The sequence below is a fragment of the Pseudophryne corroboree genome, chromosome 1, assembly GCF_028390025.1.
Source record: "Pseudophryne corroboree isolate aPseCor3 chromosome 1, aPseCor3.hap2, whole genome shotgun sequence".
In the NCBI taxonomy this organism is placed as follows: Eukaryota; Metazoa; Chordata; class Amphibia; order Anura; family Myobatrachidae; genus Pseudophryne; species Pseudophryne corroboree.
The window spans coordinates 822,330,336-822,353,341 of record NC_086444.1 but is presented as its reverse complement, the minus strand read 5'-3'; the positions used below and the strand labels follow the sequence as shown (position 1 = coordinate 822,353,341).

The 23,006-nt window shown below is 46.5% G+C and overlaps 1 protein-coding gene across 1 annotated transcript in view; it reads left to right on the top strand.

Moving 5' to 3' along the window:
- Positions 1-23,006, top strand: part of FRAS1 (Fraser extracellular matrix complex subunit 1) — an 887,592-nt gene that overhangs the window by 372,096 nt on the left and 492,490 nt on the right. Inside the window, exon 7 of the mRNA XM_063919583.1 lies at positions 711-794. Coding sequence (XP_063775653.1) covers positions 711-794 — 84 coding nt within the window. The remainder of the gene's footprint in view (positions 1-710; positions 795-23,006) is intronic.

Here is a 23,006-nt window from a genome sequence, read left to right as displayed (position 1 = left end):
GAGAGATAAAATGGAAAGAGATACAGGGGCAGATTTAACGAGTGATATTCTTATTATCAGTAGTTCCGAATGTTAAATGGTGCTCCAGTCATCAGCTCCTGTCATTTTTCAAACACAACCTGTAACACGGCAGTTAGGAGCTGTTTAGCTGGCACTTTATCTCTTTCCACTTTATCTCTCTCTATTGTTTAGTAAATAGACCCCTATGTACATGTCAGAAACTGGCAATATGTGAACGTTATCTATTCATTAATATATGAATTTTATGTAGGTTTTCTATACTCATTGCCTAATGGTTTCATGTGCAGTTGTAAGAAGTTGTCTCGGGCATACCCTCCAATGTACCTTTTTGGCAGGTACAGTACCTTTTTTTATGGTCTGTACCGATTTTTGACACTCCAAATTTCCATTGAAAGTATAGGAAAGGGGGCATGGCCACATCCCCTTTACCTGCGGTCACGCCCCCTTTTCTAATTTGTACCGATTTTTATACAGTATGTAAAATGTTGGAGGGCATGATAATGTATTACTAGAGGCGTATGGAATTTGCTGCGCCTCACGACGTGTGTATAGTATTAAGTGAACTAAGTCACTCCGGGCCTGTCTGTACAGGCCTGACAGCCAGTCGTTGATTGAAAAAGTGTTTTTGTCTACATCTCTTCCTTTCTGTAACTGACAGGTAAAAATATATGCCATAATTATATTTTTAGGATGAGATGTTGGCTGCTGTTCCTGGAAAGTGTTGCCCTGAGTGCCTTCCAAAATCCTGTACGGTATCTGGAAAGACACATGAGGTAATTCCTCTATGAGGTCATATCTGAGGTTGTAAATCTGCATCCTGACAGGTACTGTATTCTAATCTCCTCAGAGGAACAATATTTTTTTCTCAGTAAAAGAAGCCATAGGTTATGACAGAATGTAAGTACGAAATGGATTTAATGAGATATAATTTAATTATGTGTTGTTTCTTATGATGCTCTCATCCATTTGTATCACTTATCAACAGGGTATTCTCTGGCTTAAATCTCTTAGCAGATTTACAAATAAAGAACCCTTTAGCAAAATTGTAGATACAGTTGCAGTTAATTGTATCTATTTTTATTTTACGTACGTACGTACGTACGTACGTACGTACGTACGTACGTATTTTTGTTTAGAAAGCACCTTTCTCACAATAAGATACTGTATACGGGAATCATTCACATCATTCCCTGCCCTATTGAAGCTTACATAGTCTAAATTCCTACACAATGGTCAGCAATGAAACCATGACCCCAGCTTGGTAAGGCAAACATGCCACCCTCTATGCAATTACGCTGCCATATATATTCTTTTAATCTAAAGTGTGACCCATTGAAAACAAATGCAAATATAAATAAGTTTAGTGGCCGGATAGTTCCACAAAAAAAATCTTATTTAAAACTTTTATGTCCAGTTTCTCAGCAGGCTACAGTTGAGAATGTTTTCTGCACTTAATTGAAGCTTGGCAGCCTCTGTGTGTGTGTTTGATTTTTACATCAATTAAAATGTATAAACCAGGACAAAGCACTCCAATGCTGTCATCCTTCATTTACAAAAACAAAAACGAGGAAATATCGCTGGTTTGAGATTGGCAAGTGAAATAATCCTTTGAAAAGAAGTGTATTCACTGGTGAGCTGCAGTTCTGGAGATAGGAATGTAGTGGGGGTACTGGTATCCACAGTGCCCTCACATCATCAAAAGCCTGGGTGTAGTTTGCTGATAAAGGTCATATTTCTAGCTGATTCTTCCCCCTGGAAAATACTTACTATATTTATGTTCTGCACTGATGACTTTGGTATCTACTCTGCACTGCTAGAGACGTCAGCACACAGATTAGTGCTTAAGACACCTCAATAAGGATTTGAAAATTAGCAGCAGGGGTAAGAGATAAATATTAGATACTGTCTTCATACATCTTTGTCTACTTGTTAATACCCAGTCTTGTTTTATTACTGTGGTTTTTCACATTTGTACAGTTCTTAATAGCATACTGGTGCTATATTCTGTTAATAAATGATAATAATAATAATAATAATAATAATAATAATAATACATGCAGAGATGCATCATGATAATTAAATTCACTTTATGGAAACATATGGAGCAAGAAAAACTTAATACTATGAGGTTAATGTTTGACGTAGTATAAAGAGTGGAGAAGTGGAACAGTGGAGAAGTTTCCCAATCAGCTTTGAGGAAACATTTTTAAAGTACGCTTTATAAAATGATAGGGACATGCTGATTGGTTGCCCACCCTTTTGACTCTAAGCTTTTACAAGCAAGGCCATCTTCCATCATGTGCTTTTCCTTCTCTTACTTACACTATCATCTACTCTATACTCCTTACAATGGCACCTAACCAGTGTCGGATTTTACCTATAAGCTGCAGGACTGTAGCCCACCCAGTAAAATCCGCCACCTCAGTGTCAGTAGGCCCGATGCAGTCCGTGACTACATTAGCTTCACTGTGACTGGTAACGACTTCCTATTGAAAGTTCTACCTGCCAGTCACAGACACTACAGGCAGCCCCATTGGGAGGTGTTTGCTCCATCTGGGACTGTCAGACTGCGCTGTGATTAGCAGAGAGCATGCTTCCAGTAGGAAGCCGCTCCCTGCCTTTCATGCAGCCCTAGCCGGCTTCTATGGGCTGCTGCCAACGCAGTCCATAGAAACCTGGTGCCGAGATCTATTGCGCAGGTGCCAGGACCCGGCTGTCTCTACACCACCTACAGTAGGCAGGAGCCACCGTTGTACCTAACTGGCACACTGATTACATCAGTGTTATGACCGCTGATGCAAACATTTTTATATACCATGTACTCGTCTTCTACTATAAGTCACTGTTTTCTTGTTATGCTCATTTGTTTATGTACTTTCTTAGGCACTGCAGAACCCTTGTGGCGCCATGTAAATGATGATAATAATAATAATAATAATAATAATAATAATAATATGGGCAACTTCTCCACTGGTTCACTTCACTCTTTTCACTGGTTCATACATCAACCTCTGTGTGTCTTAAAACCAGGGCCGGCTCAAGGCACGTTCGACCAGTGCGGCCAAACAGAGGCACCACCCTTAGTGGGCGTGGTGATTTCCCCCCACCATATTCAATCCTGAGGTCCCGAGGGGCGTGCAACACATGGATGGGCCCCACAGAATCTGGCCCCCAAAAAATCCATTCCCAGAGGAGCACTTGCATGTGCGACAGACATAACACCACGCCATGACTATGTGGCGGACCCATCTGCACTCCCAGGTTCTGCACACTGAGTATCAGAGCAGGAAGGGCTTGCCAGCACCACACATCCCCAGCCAGCCCCAACACAGCAGCTGCCAGTGCCACCCGGCACACAGGAGCAGAGCCTGGGAATGTGGGACAGACATTGTCGGCAGAGTGAGAGTTAGGAGACAGACTCACAGCCGTAGGTACTTTATTGATGCGACCATTATGGACAGCTAGAATGGATGAGTTTGCCATTTTGCCCTTGTGGACATAATGTGTAAGGAGCACTACTACTGTGTGGGCATAATGTGTAAGGAGCACTACTACTGTGTGGGCATAATGTGTAAGGGGCACTACTACTATGTGGGCTTAATGTGTAAGGGGCACTACTACTATGTGGGCTTAATGTGTAAGGGAGACTACTACTGCATGGGCATAATGTGTAAGGGGCACTACTACTGTGTGGCATAATGTTTAAAGGTCACTACTTTGGGGAGTAACTTGTATAACAGGTATAAATACTGTACTACTGTGTAGACATAATGTGTAAGGGACATTATGACTGTATGAGCGTAATGTGTAAGGGGCACTATCACTGTGTGGAATAATGTTTAAGGGGCACCACTGTGTGACATAAAATATATACAGTAAGTAGTACTACTGTGTGGGCGTAATGTGTAAAGGGCACTACTACTGTGCGTACGTAATGTGTAAGGACAAGGAACAACCCACTACCTCACCCTCTGCCTTTCTCCTGCGTCACTGTCTCCTCATCACCATCTCTCTCCTGTCACCTTCTCCCCCTCCAAGGCATCACCCTTTCCCCATCATACGGATACAGTACATCCTGAAAGTATTCACAGCGCATCACTTTTTCCATGTTTTGTTATGTTACAGCCTTATTCCAAAATGGAATAAATACATTTTTTCTTTCAAATTCTACACACAATACCCCGTAATGACAACGGAAAAAGTTTTTTTCTCTAACGTCCTAGAGGATGCTGGGGACTCCGTAAGGACCATGGATAGACGGGCTCCGCAGGAGACATGGGCACTTTAAGAAAGAATTTAGGTTCTGGTGTGCACTGGCTCCTCCCTCTATGCCCCTCCTCCAGACCTCAGTTTGATACTGTGCTCAGACGAGCTGGGTGCTTTTCAGTGAGCTCTCCTGAGTTTACTGATAGAAAGTATTTTGTTAGGTTTTTTATTTTCAGGGAGCTCTGCTGGCAACAGACTCCCTGCATCGTGGGTCTGAGGGGAGAGAAGCAGCCCTACTCTCTGAAGCTAGGTCCTGCTTCTTAGGCTACTGGACACCATTAGCTCCAGAGGGATTGGTACGCAGGATCTCACCCTCGCCGTCCGTCCCGAAGCCGCGCCGCCGTCCCCCTCGCAGAGCCGGAAGATAAAAGCCGGGTGAGTATGAGAAGAAAAGAAGACTTCAGAGGCGGCAGAAGACTTCATGATCTTCACTGGGGTAACGCACTGCAGCTGTGCGCCATTGCTCCCATACACCTCACATACTCCGGTCACTGTAAGGGTGCAGGGCGCAGGGGGGGCGCCCTGGGCAGCAATATAAACCTCTTATTTGGCAAAAGGAGCATATATACAGCTGGACACTGTATATATGCATGAGCCCCCGCCAATTTTACACTTTTAGCGGGACAGAAGCCCGCCGTCGAGGGGGCGGGGCTTCTCCTTCAGCACTCACCAGCGCCATGTTTTTCTCCACAGCACCGCTGAGAGGAAGCTCCCCGGACTCTCCCCTGCTTATACCACGGTAGAAGAGAGGGTTTTAAAGAAGAGGGGGGCACATAATTCGGCGCAGATAATAACAGCGCTACTGGGTAAACATTAAATTGCTGTGTTTTTTCCTGGGTCATATAGCGCTGGGGTGTGTGCTGGCATACTCTCTCTCTGTCTCTCCAAAGGGCCTTGTGGGGGAATTATCTTCAGATGAGCATTCCCTGAGTGTGTGGTGTGTCGGTACGTGTGTGTCGACATGTCTGAGGTAAAAGGCTCTCCTAAGGAGGAGATGGAGCAAATGTGTGTGTGAGTGGTGTCCGTCGACAACGCCGACACCTGATTGGATATGTGAAATAAAGTGCTGAGGTAAATTTATTGCACAAAAGATTAGAGAACAGACAGTGAATCTACACAGGTCTGTCCCTATGTCGCAGAGACCTTCAGAGTCTCACAATGCTCACTATCCAAAATAATAGACACTGATATCGACACGGAGTCTGACTCCAGTCTCGACTACGATAATGCAAAGTTACAGCCAAAACTGGCAGAAAAGTATTCAATATATGATTATTGTAATAAAAGATGTTTTGCATATCACTGATGACTCATCTGTCCCTGACACGAGGTTACACATGTTTAAGGGGAAGAAAGCTGAGGTAAATTTCCCTCCTCTCATGAAGAAAAAGAGCGGGAATCTCCAGACAAGAAGCTGCAGCTTCCCAAAAAGAATTCTCAGGGAGTATCCTTTCCCTACTAGGGCCAGGATACGATGGGAATCTTCCCCTAGGGTGGACAAAGCTTTGTCACGTTTACCCAAAAGGTAGCGCTGACTTAACAGCTGTCCTCAGGGATCCTGCAGATAGCTTGCAGTAAAAGTACTTTGAAGTCTATTTACACACATTCTGGTACACTCCACAGACCGGCGATTGTGTCGGCATGGGTTTATAGCGCTGTAGCAGCGTGGACAGATACCTTATCAGCGGAGATTAAAACCCTAGATAAGGATACCATGGTATTGACCCTAGTATATGTATATATATATATATATATATATATATATACCCTCCAACTGTACCTGTTTAATAGGTACAGTACCTTTTTTTCATGGTCTGTACCGATTTTTGGCTCTCCAAACTTCCATTGAAAGTATAGGGAAAGGGGCGTGACCACGCCCCCCTTTACCCGTGACCACGCCCCTTTTTCGGATTTGTACCGATTTTTCTGTGTAAAATGTTGGAGGGTATGTATATGTATATATATATATATATGTATATATATATATATATATATATATATATATATAAGATGCTGTCTTATATATATATATATATATATATATATATATATATATATCTATCTCAGAATCAGAATAAGCTTTATTGGCCAGGTGTACTCACGTACACTAGGAATTCTTTGTGGTACAATGCATCGCCAAGCAGCAACATGAAGGGGGAATACATAGCATACGAAGGGGGAAGAACATAGCATACATTACACACATTACACGTATGAGTTGATACTGCACATTGCAACTGTACAATAGACTCAACATATTAGACATATTATACATGTAGGACTAAACACAAAGGCTGCTTGGCAGAGCAGCACCGAGGCAGCCATCCGCGGCGCCAACTAGAACTCAAACAATGCACATAATACAGAAGATTTAAGTATTACATCAAAAAATAAACCACACAGACAATAAAGACAGAAAGCATAATGCAGGGTTGGTGTAAGCATTTTGGGTAATAACCTCCAGGGGTTGTGTATTCCACCCTCACAGGGTACCAGGTGCGGCAGCCATCTTAGGCGCTCTGCGTAGGATTACCCAGGGTGGAATAGTCCACCCCTAGAAGAGAACACAAAACGGGGAGATTGCAGAGTCCTTAGGTTCAGAGTAGGGTTCCAGTAAAACCATCAGGTCCATGTATTTTTCATCCCATCCACAAGTTTACCAGATAAGGCAGCCGTGTTGGGCGCACTACGAAGGTTACACAGTGGGAGATGAGCCATACAAGGGCCAAATGCATTGACGGGAAAGCTGACACGAGTGTAGGAGTATGCTATACCCTGCATGGAAAGATCCAAATAAAGCACACCCTGCCCATGGAGGAACCATCCGAGGCAGCCATGTGAGGCGCACTGTGTAGGTTACTGCTGGCAGGGTGTGCAACCAATGGAGGTACACATTACAGGAATAGCACACAGTGGGGGGAAAGTACCCTGTAAGAAGAAAGAAGAGAGAGACACATTTGCAGGAAAACATTAATTTGTGAAAATGATAAATGTCCTGGTCTCATGAGAGCAGTGCGGGTGTGTGTGAGAGTGTGGGGAGCAGTGCGGGTGGGTGTAAGAATGTGGAGTGCACACTAATGTCCAATGGAACTGACCCAGCAAAATCTGGTCCTGATGCGCACGCCCCTCAGTTCCCTGCTCAGCTTGAGGGGTAGTCTTGGGGGCAGTCATGATGTTCTTGGACAGAGAAGTAGCAGGCATTGGTCCTGGTGTTCTCAAGGCAGAGGTGAGGAGAGGCCACATGATGGTCCCGAGTTGCAGTGTTTGGGGAAATTGTATTATTCGAGATTTTAGCGTAGTCCAAATCCAGTTCAAACTCCGGTTCTAACTCCATTCTTAAATCATATTCTTAACAATTGCATTCTTCACAATTGCAAGCAGGCCAAGTCCTGACTGCAGGCCTTGATAATATTGCTCTTAAATGCTCCAACTATATCAGCTGGCAAAGGGGGAGGTATGCAATCAGAAGTTCAGCTAATTAACAGAGGTTATTTTGCATTGAAGAAGGATCACAGACATTTGCAGACAAACTTCCTTGGGGTGTGAAAAGTGTAGCCAGAGAGAGATGAGAGACTCAGATATACAAGCATGAAGATGGTGTTTTTACCTGTGAAGAGAGGAGAATTATATAAAACATGCCCAAAGAGACATTAGTCTACTGGGTTCTAGAGTCAACGCTATGTCGATTTCTGCTAGAAGTGTCCTGTGGAACATGCAATGGACAGGTGATGCCGACTAAAAGAGGCATATGGAAGGTTTACCTTACAAGGCTGAGGAATTGTGTGGAGAAGGGCTCTCGGACCTGGTCTCCACAGCTATAGCTGGTAATTCTGATCTTTTGCCTTATATTCCCTCACAGCCTAAGAAAGCACGACATTATCAAATGCAGTCCTTTCGGTCGCAGAATAACAAGAAAGTACGAGGAGCGTCCTTTCTTACCAGAGGTAAGGGTACAGGGCACAGCTAGTTCCCAGGAACAGAAGTCCTCCCCGGCCTCTACTACATGCAACGCATGACGCTGGAGCTCCGCTAAGAGAGTCCGCCCCAGTGGGAGCACGTCTTCGACTCTTCAGCCACATCTGAGTTCACTCTCAGGTGGTTCCCAGGGCAATAAAAAATTGTTTCTCAGGGTTACAAGCTGGAATTCAAAAGGTGCCTCCTCGCCGGATTTTCCTTATCGGACCTACCGGCTTCTCCCCCAGGAAGGGAGATAATATTAAATACAATTCACACATTGTATCTCCAACAGGTGGTGCTCAAGGTTCCCCTCCTGCAACAAGGAAGGCGATATGACTCAACCTTGGCTGTAGTCCCGAAACCGTACGGTTCGGTCAGACCTATTTTTAAACTTAAAATCTCTGAACCTATACGGGAAAAGGTTCAAATTTAAAGTGGAATCGCCCAGAGCGATCATCGCCAGCCTGGAAGGGGGGGATTTGATGGTGTATCTAAATATAAAGGCTGCATACCTTCATGTTCCCATTTATCCACCCCATCAGGCGTACCTGACAATTGCGGTACAGGTGTCACGATCCGGGTATCTGGACGCCATTACTTACCCTTCAGATGCCTCCTAAGGCTGGCTCAGCGCTCCAGGACCGGATCCCATCTGTTATCCTGATGTTTACATTCCTGCATCCTCTCCTGTCTCTCTGAGACGCGGTCACAGTAAACGCCATATTACATCTGGCATGGCGTCTCCCGCGGCCTCCGCCGCCGTCCCTGAGTTTCTGCATGCAAAGTGTCAGAGTGGCGATTACGTCAGCCGCGGCCCTGCTGTGCCCGCGTGGTTGGGATGTGCATTCATCAGTCTGGCGTCTCCTGTCTCCTGTGGCCGGCGCCGCCATTGCTGTTTCAATTCTCACATGGATTACAAACCAAACTTCCCTCCAAGTGTCTGCATGGGCGCAGCCATCTTGGATTTTGTCATCTGATCATTTCCACCAATCTGCTGTCTGTATTGTTGATTTGCATAATTGCCTAGCCAACCCCTTCCTTGCTGCAGGTATAAGTAAGCTGTGCCTGAGCAAGGAAGGCGTCAGTGCTTTGGTTGTCTAACCTAGTTCCAGTTTGTCTCTCTCCTGTGGTTGTCTTCCAGGTTCCAGCTCCTGTCTCCAGACTTCTGCTATAGAGACCCGCACCAGCATTCCATCTGCGGTGTAGCCTGACTCTCCGATCCATTCTGGACTCACCTGTTTCCAGCTACAACAATCACCTGCTTCCAGCCCAGCTTCCAGCAGTGTACAGCTTCTCTTAAAGGGCCGGTGTCCTTTCTGCAGTTTACCACTCTCCACCGGTATTATTATTTCACTGCTCTCAAACAATCACCTGCTTCCAGCCCAGCTTCCAGCAGTGTATAGCTTCTCTTAAAGGGCCGGTGTCCTTTTCTGCAGTTTACCACTCTCCACCGGCATTATTATTTTATCGCTCTCAAGTTCGTTTATTATTTAACTGGTTCCAGCCAGTATCCACTCCGTACCAACAACAGTCTGGTTCCAGCCAGTATCCACAGCAGCCGTTTTACCTTCAGCAGCCCAGCCTTTCCTGGAACATCAGCTGGTACGATCCTGGGTTCTCTCCATTGCTACAGTCAGGCCTGGTAAGGACTTTCCAACTAGAAGATTATAAGAACTGTCTCACACTACCAGTGCCTGTGGCCCTTGCCACCCTGTAGTACCCAGGAATTGTATTTATCCTCTGTTGACTTTTATGTTTCCTTTTACTGCTGCTGTGTTACGGAGTTTGTCATAATAAACATCATTGACTTTTATCCTGGTTGTCGTGGTCACGCCTTCGGGCAGTTATTCTACATGTTACTTACATGTCTAGGGGTCTGATACAACCTCCCAGGTTCCGTTACATCTCAGCCCCTACAACTGAGGCTGCCTCCCGTCAGCTCAGGCCCTCAGTTGTGACAGTAAGCACTGACCTAATGAATCCAGCCGGAGACCAGGATCAAGCGGCCAGGCCAATGCAAGAACTGGCAGCCCGACTTGAACATCAGGAGGCTGCACAGGGCCACATCATCCGCTGTCTCCAGGATCTCTCTACACGGCTGGATGGGATTCAAACGACCCTCCGTGGACCTGGCACGTCCGGTGCGTCCACTACAGTGACACCAGCTGTAACCCCACCCACCTTACCCATTTCCAGTCCACATCTTCATCTTCCAACGCCAGCAAAATTTGATGGATCTCCAAGGTTCTGCAGGGGATTTCTCAATCAATGTGAAATCCACTTTGAGCTTCTACCTGGCAATTTCTTCAGTGACCGTACCAAAATTGCCTATATCATCTCCCTTCTCAGTGGCTCAGCCCTTGACTGGGCATCACCTTTATGGGAGAAGTCTGATCCCCTGCTATCCTCCTATACTGACTTTGTAGCTACATTCAGGCGCATCTTCGACGAGCCAGGACGGATAACATCTGCTTCATCTGAGATTCTCCGTTTACGCCAGGGAACACGTACTGTGGGACAGTATCTTATACAGTTTAAAATCCTGGCATCCGAACTGGCATGGAACGACGAGGCCCTGTATGCTGCATTCTGGCATGGCTTATCAGAACGCATCAAGGATGAGTTAGCTACCAGAGACTTGCCCTCTAAGTTGGATGAGCTAATTTCTCTTTGCACGAAGGTTGATCTACGTTTCAGAGAGAGAGCAACTGAGCGAGGAAGATCATCTACTCCTAAATCTTCTGCTCCTCCTCCTCGTCAACCATCTCCATCCAAGGATGAGCCTATGCAAATTAGTCGTTCTCGTCTATCTCCCGCTGAGCGCCGAAGACGTCTCTCTGAGTCTCTCTGTCTCTACTGTGCAGCTCCGTCGCACACTATCAATGCCTGTCCCAAACGTCCGGGAAACTCCAGATCCTAGCTCGCCAAGGAGAGGGCCGGCTAGGAGTAATGATCTCCTCTCCATCTCCTCATGACTGTAACCTCCCAGTGTCGCTCCAAATTGCTCAACTTTACAGGAACGTCATTGCCCTCCTTGATTCCGGAGCAGCTGGGAATTTCATAACCGAAGCTTATGTTAAACGGTGGTCCCTACCCACCGAGAGACTGTCCTCGTCCATCTCTTTGACTGCCGTGGATGGCAGCAAGATTTTTGACGCAGTCATTTCCTTAAGGACTCTTCCAGTTCGTCTGAGAGTGGGAGTTCTTCATTCTGAGTATATTTCTTTTTTAGTGATTCCAAGAGCCACACATCCAGTGGTTTTAGGCCTTCCATGGCTCCGTCTCCACAACCCATCAATTGACTGGACGAGTACGCAAATACTGGCATGGGGTCCCTCCTGTGCTGAGACTTGTTTAGCCAAAGTTCTTCCTGTTTGTTCTTCCTTCCCCAGGTCATCTGATGTTCCGCCTCCTCCATATCAAGACTTCACGGACGTGTTCAGTAAAGCCTCTGCTGATATCCTTCCTCCTCATAGAGAATGGGACTGCCCAATCGACCTCATTCCAGGGAAGGTTCCACCGCGAGGCCGAACTTATCCGTTGTCTCTGCCTGAGACACACTCCATGGAAGAGTACATCAAAGAGAACCTGGCGAAGGGTTTCATCCGACCATCTTCTTCTCCAGCCGGCGCAGGCTTCTTCTTCGTTAAGAAGAAAGACGGTGGTCTGCGTCCGTGCATCGACTACAGAGGTCTGAACGATATTACCGTCAAGAACCGATACCCTTTACCCCTGATTACCGAGCTCTTTGATAGAGTTAGTGGTGCAACTATTTTCACAAAGCTGGACTTGAGGGGTGCCTACAATCTCATCCGAATCCGTGAGGGTGACGAGTGGAAGACCGCCTTTAACACCCGTGACGGACATTATGAGTACCTCGTCATGCCCTTCGGATTGAGCAACGCTCCAGCAGTCTTCCAGCACTTCGTGAATGAGATTTTCAGGGACATCTTGTACCGCCATGTCGTGGTTTATCTAGACGACATCCTCATCTTTGCTAATAATCTCGAAGATCATCGTTTCTGGGTAAAAGAGGTTCTTTCCCGTCTCCGTGTCAATCACCTCTATTGTAAATTGGAGAAGTGTGTGTTTGAAGTTAAAACCATTCCGTTTCTAGGTTACATTGTGTCCGGTTCCGGACTAGAGATGGATCCTGAGAAACTCCAAGCAATCCAGAATTGGCCTATACCCTTAAGCCTCAAAGGGGTCCAGAGGTTCTTAGGGTTCGCCAATTATTATAGAAAATTTATACGAGACTTTTCCACCATTGTGGCGCCTATCACTGCATTAACCAAGAAAGGTGCTAATCCGTCCAAGTGGTCCGAGGAAGCTACACAGGCCTTTCACCTTCTGAAGCAACGGTTCATCTCTGCACCAGTTCTGAAACAGCCCGACACCGACTCTCCTTTTATCTTAGAGGTAGATGCCTCCTCCGTTGGAGTATGAGCAGTGTTATCCCAGAGGGCCAAAGATGGACATCTACATCCTTGCAGTTTCTTCTCCCGGAAGTTCTCCCCAGCTGAGCGCAACTATGCCATTGGCGATCAGGAGTTGCTAGCCATCAAGCTCGGTCTGGAGGAGTGGAGATACCTGTTGGAGGGAGCTTCCCACTCAATCACCATACTTACCGACCACAAAAATCTTTTATATCTCAAAGGCGCACAATGTCTGAATCCTCGTCAGGCCAGATGGGCACTTTTCTTCTCTAGGTTTGACTTTAAACTCCAGTTCTGTCCGGGTTCTCAGAATCGTAAGGCCGATGCCCTTTCCCGCTCATGGGAGCAAGAAAATGAGTCCGAGTCTGCAGACAAGCATCCTATTATTAATCCGTTGGCATTCTCCACGGTAGGGATGGACTCTACGCCTCCACCAGGGAAAAGTTTTGTTAAGCCAGTTCTAAGGAAGAAGCTCATGCATTGGGCCCATGCTTCCCGTTTTGCTGGACATACAGGCATTCAGAAAACCCTTGAATTTATTTCTAGGTCCTACTGGTGGCCAACTCTGAAGAAGGACGTTATGGAATTTATTGTCTCCTGCCCAAAGTGTGCCCAACACAAAGTCTCCCACCAGTCGCCTGCGGGGCAACTGGTTCCATTATCTGTTCCCCGTCGACCTTGGACCCATTTGTCGATGGACTTTGTTTCCGATCTACCTATCTGCAACAAGTTTAATACCATCTGGGTGGTAGTTGACCGGTTCACCAAGATGGCACATTTCATCCCTCTCACCGGTCTTCCGTCAGCTTCCAAGTTGGCTCAAGTGTTTATACAAGAGATCTTCCGACTTCACGGTCTTCCTGAAGAGATCATCTCGGATCGTGGAGTACAATTTGTAGCCAAATTTTGGCGAAGTTTGTGTCAAGCCCTCCAAGTCAAGTTAAAGTTTTCCACGGCTTACCATCCTCAGACCAATGGTCAAACCGAGAGGGTGAATCAGGACTTGGAGGCCTTCCTCCGTATATATGTGTCTTCCTCTCAAGATGACTGGGTTCAACTCCTTCCTTGGGCCGAGTTCAGCCACAACAATCAATACCATTCCTCATCTTCTTCTACACCATTCTTCATTAATTATGGATTCCACCCTAAAGTCCCAGAATTCCAACCGCTTCCCGCAACTTCTGTTCCAGCAGTGGATGTCACCTTGCGTCAGTTTTCAAATAACTGGAGGAACGTCCGCGCAGCCCTGCTTAAAGCCTCATTCAGGTATAAGAAGTTTGCCGATAGGAAGCGTAGAGCGGTTCCTGCTCTCAAGGTGGGTGATCGTGTGTGGCTGTCCACGAAGAATTTGAGGTTGAGAGTTCCCAGCATGAAATTTGCACCTCGCTACATCGGACCCTTCAAGATTGAACAAGTCATCAATCCTGTTGCCTACAGGTTACAGTTACCATCCTTCTTGAAAATACCCAGGACATTTCATGTTTCTTTGTTGAAACCGCTGATCCTGAATCGGTTTCATTCCGCACTTCCTCCAGCTCCCAAAGTTCAGACTCAACGGGGAGTCGAGTACGAGGTGGCCAAGATTTTGGACTCACGTTTCCGTTACGGTCAGTTACAATACCTCATTGACTGGAAGGGCTATGGTCCTGAAGAACGCTCTTGGACCAATGCCTCAGACGTCCATGCTCCTGCCTTGGTCCGAAATTTCCACGCAAAGTTTCCTTTAAAGCCTAAGAAGTGTCCTGGGGCCACTCCTAAAGGGGGGGGGGGTGCTGTCACGATCCGGGTATCTGGACGCCATTACTTACCCTTCAGATGCCTCCTAAGGCTGGCTCAGCGCTCCTGGACCGGATCCCATCTGTTATCCTGATGTTTACATTCCTGCATCCTCTCCTGTCTCTCTGAGACGCGGTCACAGTAAACGCCATATTACATCTGGCATGGCGTCTCCCGCGGCCTCCGCCGCCGTCCCTGAGTTTCTGCATGCAAAGTGTCAGAGTGGCGATTACGTCAGCCGCGGCCTCCGCTGTGCCCGCGTGGTTGGGATGTGCATTCATCAGTCTGGCGTCTCCTGTCTCCTGTGGCCGGCGCCGCCATTGCTGCTTCAATTCTCACATGGATTACAAACCAAACTTCCCTCCAAGTGTCTGCATGGGCGCAGCCATCTTGGATTTTGTCATCTGATCATTTCCACCAATCTGCTGTCTGTATTGTTGATTTGCATAATTGCCTAGCCAACCCCTTCCTTGCTGCAGGTATAAGTAAGCTGTGCCTGAGCAAGGAAGGCGTCAGTGCTTTGGTTGTCTAACCTAGTTCCAGTTTGTCTCTCTCCTGTGGTTGTCTTCCAGGTTCCAGCTCCTGTCTCCAGACTTCTGCTATAGAGACCCGCACCAGCATTCCATCTGCGGTGTAGCCTGACTCTCCGATCCATTCTGGACTCACCTGTTTCCAGCTACAACAATCACCTGCTTCCAGCCCAGCTTCCAGCAGTGTACAGCTTCTCTTAAAGGGCCGGTGTCCTTTCTGCAGTTTACCACTCTCCACCGGTATTATTATTTCACCGCTCTCAAACAATCACCTGCTTCCAGCCCAGCTTCCAGCAGTGTATAGCTTCTCTTAAAGGGCCGGTGTCCTTTTCTGCAGTTTACCACTCTCCACCGGCATTATTATTTCATCGCTCTCAAGTTCGTTTATTATTTAACTGGTTCCAGCCAGTATCCACTCCGTACCAACAACAGTCTGGTTCCAGCCAGTATCCACAGCAGCCGTTTTACCTTCAGCAGCCCAGCCTTTCCTGGAACATCAGCTGGTACGATACTGGGTTCTCTCCATTGCTACAGTCAGGCCTGGTAAGGACTTTCCAACTAGAAGATTATAAGAACTGTCTCACACTACCAGTGCCTGTGGCCCTTGCCACCCTGTAGTACCCAGGAATTGTATTTATCCTCTGTTGACTTTTATGTTTCCTTTTACTGCTGCTGTGTTACGGAGTTTGTCATAATAAACATCATTGACTTTTATCCTGGTTGTCGTGGTCACGCCTTCGGGCAGTTATTCTACATGTTACTTACATGTCTAGGGGTCTGATACAACCTCCCAGGTTCCGTTACATCTCAGCCCCTACAACTGAGGCTGCCTCCCGTCAGCTCAGGCCCTCAGTTGTGACAACAGGATTGTCATACCAATTTCAGGGTAATTGGCGGAAATAATGATGCTCCTACGCAAGCAAGGAGTCACAGTTGTCCCATACTTGGACGATCTCCTAATAAGGGCGAGATCAAAAGAGCAGTTGTTGAACAGCGTGTCACTTTCGCTGAAGGTGTCACAGCAACACGGCTGGATTCTCAATTTCCCGAGGTCACAGTTGGTTCCTATAACTCGTCTGCCCTTCTTGGGTATGATTCTGGATACAGACCAGAAATGGGTTTACCTTCAGATAGAGAAGGCCGAGGAACTCATGACTCTAGTCAGGGACCTATTGAAACCAAGACAGGTGTCAGTGCATCACTGCACTCGAGTCCTAGGAAAAACATTCCCTTCAGCAGGTTCCATGTGAGGACTTTCCAATGGGAACTACTGGACAAGTGTTCCGGGTCACATCTACAGATTCATCAGTTGATCACCCTATCCCCCAGGGCCAGGGTATCTCTCCTGTGGTGGCTGCAGAGTGCTCACCTTCTAGAGGGCCGCAGATTCTGCATTCAGGACTAGATCCTGGTGACCACGGACGCGAGCCTCCGAGGCTGGGGAGCAGTCACACAGGGAAGAAATTTCCAAGGTCTTTGGTCAAGTCAAGAGACTTGTCTTCACATCAACATATTGGAACTAAGGGCCATATACAACGCCCTACGTCAAGCGGAGACCTTTCTTCGCGACCAACCGGTTCTGATCCAGTCAGACAACGTCACCGCAGTAGCTCATGTAAACCGCAAAGGCGGCACAAGGAGCAGAGTGGCGATGGCGAAAGCCACCAGAATTCTTCGCTGGGCGGAGAATCATGTAAGAGAACTGTCAACAGTGTTCATTCCGGAAGTGAACAACTGGGAAGCAGACTTCCTCACCAGACATACGTCCTGGAGAGTGGAGACTTCATCAGGAAGTCTTCGCACAGACTGCAGTTCGGTGGGGACTGCCACAGATAGACAGGATGGCGTCCCGCCTCAACAAAAAGCTGCAGAGTTATTGCGCCTGGTCAAGAGACCCTCAGGCAGTAGCGGTAGATGCCCTAGTGACACCGTGGGTGTTCCAGTCAGTCTATGTATTTCCTCCTCTTCCTCTCATACCCAAGGGTTGAGAATAATAAGAAAAAGGAGGAGTGAGAACAATCCTCATTGTTCCAGATTGGCCACGAAGGATCTGGTATCCGGATCTGCAGGAAATGCTTACAGAAAATCCATGGCCTCTCCCTCTAAGGCAGGACCTGTTGCAACAGGGCCCATGTCTTTTCCAAGACTTACCGCGGCTGCGTTTGATGGCATGGCGGTTGAACGCCGGATCCTAGCGGAAAAAGGCATTCCGGATGAGGTCATTCCTACGCTGATAAAGGCTAGGAAGGACGTGACATCTTAACATTATCACCGTATATGGCGAAAATATGTTTCTTGTTGTGAGGCCAGGAATGCTCCTACGGAAAAATTCCATCTGGGCAGTTTCCTTCACTTCCTACAAACTGGAGTGAATTTGGGCCTAAAACTTAGGCTCCATTAAGGTTCAGATTTCGGCCCTATCCATTTTCTTTCAAAAAGAGTTGGCTTCTCTACCAGAAGTTCAGACGTTTGTAAAAGGAGTGCTGCGTATTTAGCCTCCTTTTGTGCCTCCGGTGGCACCTTGGGATCTTAGCGTGGTGTTAAGTTTCCTAAAGTCACACTGGTTTGAACCACTTAAAACGGCGGAGTTAAAATATCTCACGTGGAAGGTGGTCATGTTATTAGTTTTTGGCTTCGGCTAGACGTGTGTCAGAATTAGCGGCGTTGTCACATAAAAGCCACTATCTGGTTTTCCATATGGATAGAGCAGAATTGCGGACCCGTTCGCAATTTCTGCCGTAAGTGGTATCATCTTTTGTGGTGCCTGTGGCTACACGGGACTTGGAGGATTCTGAGTTACTTGATGTGGTCAGGGCTTTGAAAATTTACGTGGCCAGAACAGCTAGAGTCAGGAAAACTGAAGCGTTGTTTGTCCTGTATGCATCCAACAAGATTGGTGCCCCTGCTTCAAATTATTGCTCGCTGGATTTGTAACACGATTCAGCAAGCGCATTCTACGGCTGGATTGCCGTTACCAAAATCGGTCAAGGCCCATTCCACTAGAAAGGTGGGCTCTTCTTGGGCGGCTGCCCGGGGGGTCTCGGCACTACAGCTATGTCGAGCTGCTACTTGGTCAGGTTCAAACACTTTTGCAAAATTCTATAGGTTTGATACCCTGGCTGAGGAGGACCTCATGTTTGCTCAATCGGTGCTGCAGAGTCATCCGCACTCTCCCGCCCGTTTGGGAGCTTTGGTATAATCCCCATGGTCCTTACGGAGTCCCCAGCATCCTCTAGGACGTTAGAGAAAATAAGATTTTACTTACCGGTAAATCTATTTGTCGTAGTCCGTAGAGGATGCTGGGCGCCCGTCCCAAGTGCGGACTTCTTCTGCAATACTTGTATATAGTTATTGCTTCAATAAGGGTTACGTTATAGTTGCATCGGTCTTGCACTGATGGTATGTTGTTTTCATACTGTTAACTGGGTAGTTATCACAAGTTATACGGTGTGATTGGTGTGGCTGGTATGAATCTTGCCCTTGGATTAACAAAATCCTTTCCTTGTACTGTCCATCTCCTCTGGGCACAGTTTCTCTAACTGGGGTCTGGAGGAGGGGCATGGAGGGAGGAGCCAGTGCACACCAGGAACTAAATTCTTTCTTAAAGTGCCCATGTCTCCTGCGGAGCCCGTCTATCCATGGTCCTTACATAGTCCCCAGCATCCTCTACGGACTACGAGAAATAGATTTACCGGTAAGTAAATTCTAATTATTATTTTTTTGTGCAAATTTATTAAAAATAAAAAACTAACAAATCAGATGTATATAAGTATTCACAGCCTTTGTCATGAAGCTCAAAATTGAGCTCAGGTGCATCCTGTTTCCACTGATCATCCTTGAGATGTTCCTACAGCTTAAATGGAGTCCACCTGTGGTAAATTCCATTGATTGGACATGATTTGGAAAGTCACACACCTGTCTATATAAGGCCCCACACTTGACAGTGCATGTCTAAGCACAAACCAAGCATGAAGTCAAAGGAATTGTCTGTAGAACTCCGAGACAGGATTGTCTTGAGGCACAAATCTGGGGAAGGGTACAGAAAAATATCTGCTGCTTTGAAGATCCCAGTGAGCACAGTGTCCTCCTTCATTCGTAAATGGAAGAATTTCGGAACCACCAGGATTCTTTCTAGAGCTGACCGGCCGTCTAAACTGAGCGATTGGGGGAGAAGGGCCCTAGTCAGGGAGGTGACCAAGAACCTGATGGTCACTCTGTCAGAGCTACAGCATTCCTCTGTTGAGAGAGGAGAACCTTCCAGAAGGACATCCATCTTCAGCAATTTACCAATCAGGCCTGTATGGTAGAGTGGCCAGACGGAAGCCACTCCTTAGTAAAAAAACACATGGCAGCCCGCCTGGAGTTTACCAAAATGCACCTGAAGGACTCTCAGACCATGATAAACAAAATTCCCTGGTCTGATAAGACAAAGATTGAACACTTTGGCATGAATGCCAGACGTCATGTTTGGAGGAAACCAGGCACCGCTCATCACCAGGCCAATACCATCCCTACAGTGAAGCATGGTGGTGGCAGCATCATGCTGTGGGGATGTTTTTCAGTGGCAGGATCTGGGAGACTCTAGAACCTGTATGCATCCAACACGATTGGTGCCCCTGCTTCAAACTATTGCTCGCTGGATTTGTAACACGATTCAGCAAGCGCATTCTACGGCTGGATTGCCGTTACCAAAATCGGTCAAGGCCCATTCCACTAGGAAGGTGGGCTCTTCTTGGGCGGCTGCCCGGGGGGTCTCGGCACTACAGCTATGTCGAGCTGTTACTTGGTCAGGTTCAAACACTTTTGCAAAATTCTTAAGGTTTGATACCCTGGCTGAGGAGGACCTCATGTTTGCTCAATCGGTGCTGCAGAGTCATCCGCACTCTCCCGCCCGTTTGGGAGCTTTGGTATAATCCCCATGGTCCTTACGGAGTCCCCAGCATCCTCTAGGACGTTAGAGAAAATAAGATTTTACTTACCGGTAAATCTATTTGTCGTAGTCCGTAGAGGATGCTGGGCGCCCGTCCCAAGTGCGGACTTCTTCTGCAATACTTGTATATAGTTATTGCTTCAATAAGGGTTACGTTATAGTTGCATCGGTCTTGCACTGATGGTATGTTGTTTTCATACTGTTAACTGGGTAGTTATCACAAGTTATACGGTGTGATTGGTGTGGCTGGTATGAATCTTGCCCTTGGATTAACAAAATCCTTTCCTTGTGCTGTCCATCTCCTCTGGGCACAGTTTCTCTAACTGGGGTCTGGAGGAGGGGCATGGAGGGAGGAGCCAGTGCACACCAGGAACTAAATTCTTTCTTAAAGTGCCCATGTCTCCTGCGGAGCCCGTCTATCCATGGTCCTTACGGAGTCCCCAGCATCCTCTACGGACTACGAGAAATAGATTTACCGGTAAGTAAAATCTAATTATTATTTTTTTTGTGCAAATTTATTAAAAATAAAAAACTAACAAATCAGATGTATATAAGTATTCACAGCCTTTGTCATGAAGCTCAAAATTGAGCTCAGGTGCATCCTGTTTCCACTGATCATCCTTGAGATGTTCCTACAGCTTAAATGGAGTCCACCTGTGGTAAATTCCATTGATTGGACATGATTTGGAAAGTCACACACCTGTCTATATAAGGCCCCACACTTGACAGTGCATGTCTAAGCACAAACCAAGCATGAAGTCAAAGGAATTGTCTGTAGAACTCCGAGACAGGATTGTCTTGAGGCACAAATCTGGGGAAGGGTACAGAAACATATCTGCTGCTTTGAAGATCCCAGTGAGCACAGTGTCCTTCATTCGTAAATGGAAGAATTTCAGAACCACCAGGATTCTTTCTAGAGCTGACCGGCCGTCGAAACTGAGCGATTGGGGGAGAAGGGCCCTAGTCAGGGAGGTGACCAAGAACCTGATGGTCACTCTGTCAGAGCTACAGCATTCCTCTGTTGAGAGAGGAGAACCTTCCAGAAGGACATCCATCTTCAGCAATTTACCAATCAGGCCTGTATGGTAGAGTGGCCAGACGGAAGCCACTCCTTAGTAAAAAACACATGGCAGCCCGCCTGGAGTTTACCAAAATGCACCTGAAGGACTCTCAGACCATGATAAACAAAATTCCCTGGTCTGATAAGACAAAGATTGAACACTGTGGCATGAATGCCAGACGTAATGTTTGGAGGAAACCAGGCACCGCTCATCACCAGGCCAATACCATCCCTACAGTGAAGCATGGTGGTGGCAGCATCATGCTGTGGGGATGTTTTTCAGTGGCAGGATCTGGGAGACTAGTCTGGATAGAGGGAAAGATGAATGCAGCAATGTACAGAGACATCCTGGATGAAAACCTGCTCCAGACACTCTTGACCTCAGACTGGGGAAATGGTTCGTTTTTCAGCAGGACAACGACCCCAAGCACACAGCCAAAATATCAAAGGAGTAAGTTCAGGAGAACTCCGTGAATGTACTTGAGTGGCCCAGCCAAAGCCCAGACTTGAATCCGATTGAACATCTCTGGACCAACGCTTCCCATCCAACCAGATGGAGCTTGAGAGGTGCTGCAAAGAGGAATGGGCAAAACTGCCCAAAGATAGGTGTGCCAAGGTTGTGGCATCATATTCAAAAAGACTTGAGGCTGTAATTGCTGCCAAAGGTGCATCAACAAAGTATTGAGCAAAGGTTGTGAATACATAAGTAAGTGCATGTGATTTCTTAGTTTTTATTTTTAATAAATTTGCAAAAATCTTTTTTTCACGCTGTCATTATGGGGCTATTGTGTGTAGAATTTTGAGGGGAAAAATGAATTTATTCCAGTTTGGAATAAGGCTGTAACATAACAAAATGTGGAAAAAGTGAAGCGCTGTGAATACCCTCTGCATGCACTGTATGGCATTGCCTTTGAGGCCATGCACCTTGTTGCGAGACCATGGCCTTGTTGTTGGGCCATGCCCACTTTTCTAGTAGTGCACTCGCCTTCAACGTGCACAAATAACACCCCACCATAGACACTTATTAGGGAGTGTATTTTTTGGGTTGATCCAAAAATTCTCGCACAGGGTGCTAGTAGGCCTGGAGCCGAATTATGTATAAGTATATTTTTTTTTCTTGCCCTTGGTGATTAAAAACCACAATCCTAAAACTGTTAACTCAGATGTAAATACATACTGAAGATATTATGTATTTCTAGGGGGGTATATCAATTAAATGTGATAGCTGCAATGTGCCAGTCCAGAAGGAAACATTGCGGTCAGTAAGTTCACTACTTTTCTTCTCTCACACCTCATAAAGGTGATGAAGGTACCATTCGTATGTTTGCTGCAGAATACGCAGTGTTGTTCGTCTGCACATCACCCTTAATTGAATCAGCTACTCAGTGTCTCAGTTAACATACTGTAACTGATGCCTCCCTGTTTGTGTAAAACTAAATAAATATGATAAAAAAAAGTGATCCCCTTTGCATTGGTTGTTTGAGTACTTCTAAACTGTTGAGGAACTTTAAACTTTTTAGCTGAAATCTAAGGGCCTAATTTAGACCTGATCGCAGCAGCAAAGTTGTTCGCTAATGGACAAAACCATGTGCACTGCAGGGGGGCAGATATAACGTGCAGAGAGAGTTAGATTTGGGTGGGGTGTGCAAGCTGAAATCTAAATTGCAGTGTAAAAATAAAGCAGCCAGTATTTACCCTGCACAGCAACAATATAACCTACCCAAATCTAACTCTCTACACATGTTATATCTGCCCCCCCCCCTGCCCCCTTGCAGTGCACATGGGCCCTCATTCCGAGTTGTTCGCTCGAAAAAATTTCTTCGCATCGCAGCGATTTTCCGCTTAGTGCGCATGCGCAATGTCCGCACTGCGACTGCGTCAAGTAAATTTGCTAAGAAGTTTGGATTTTTACTCACGGCTTTTTCTTCGCTCAGGCGATCGTAGTGTGATTGACAGGAAATGGGTGTTACTGGGCGGAAACAGGCCGTTTTATGGGCGTGTGGGAAAAAACGCTACCGTTTCCGGAAAAA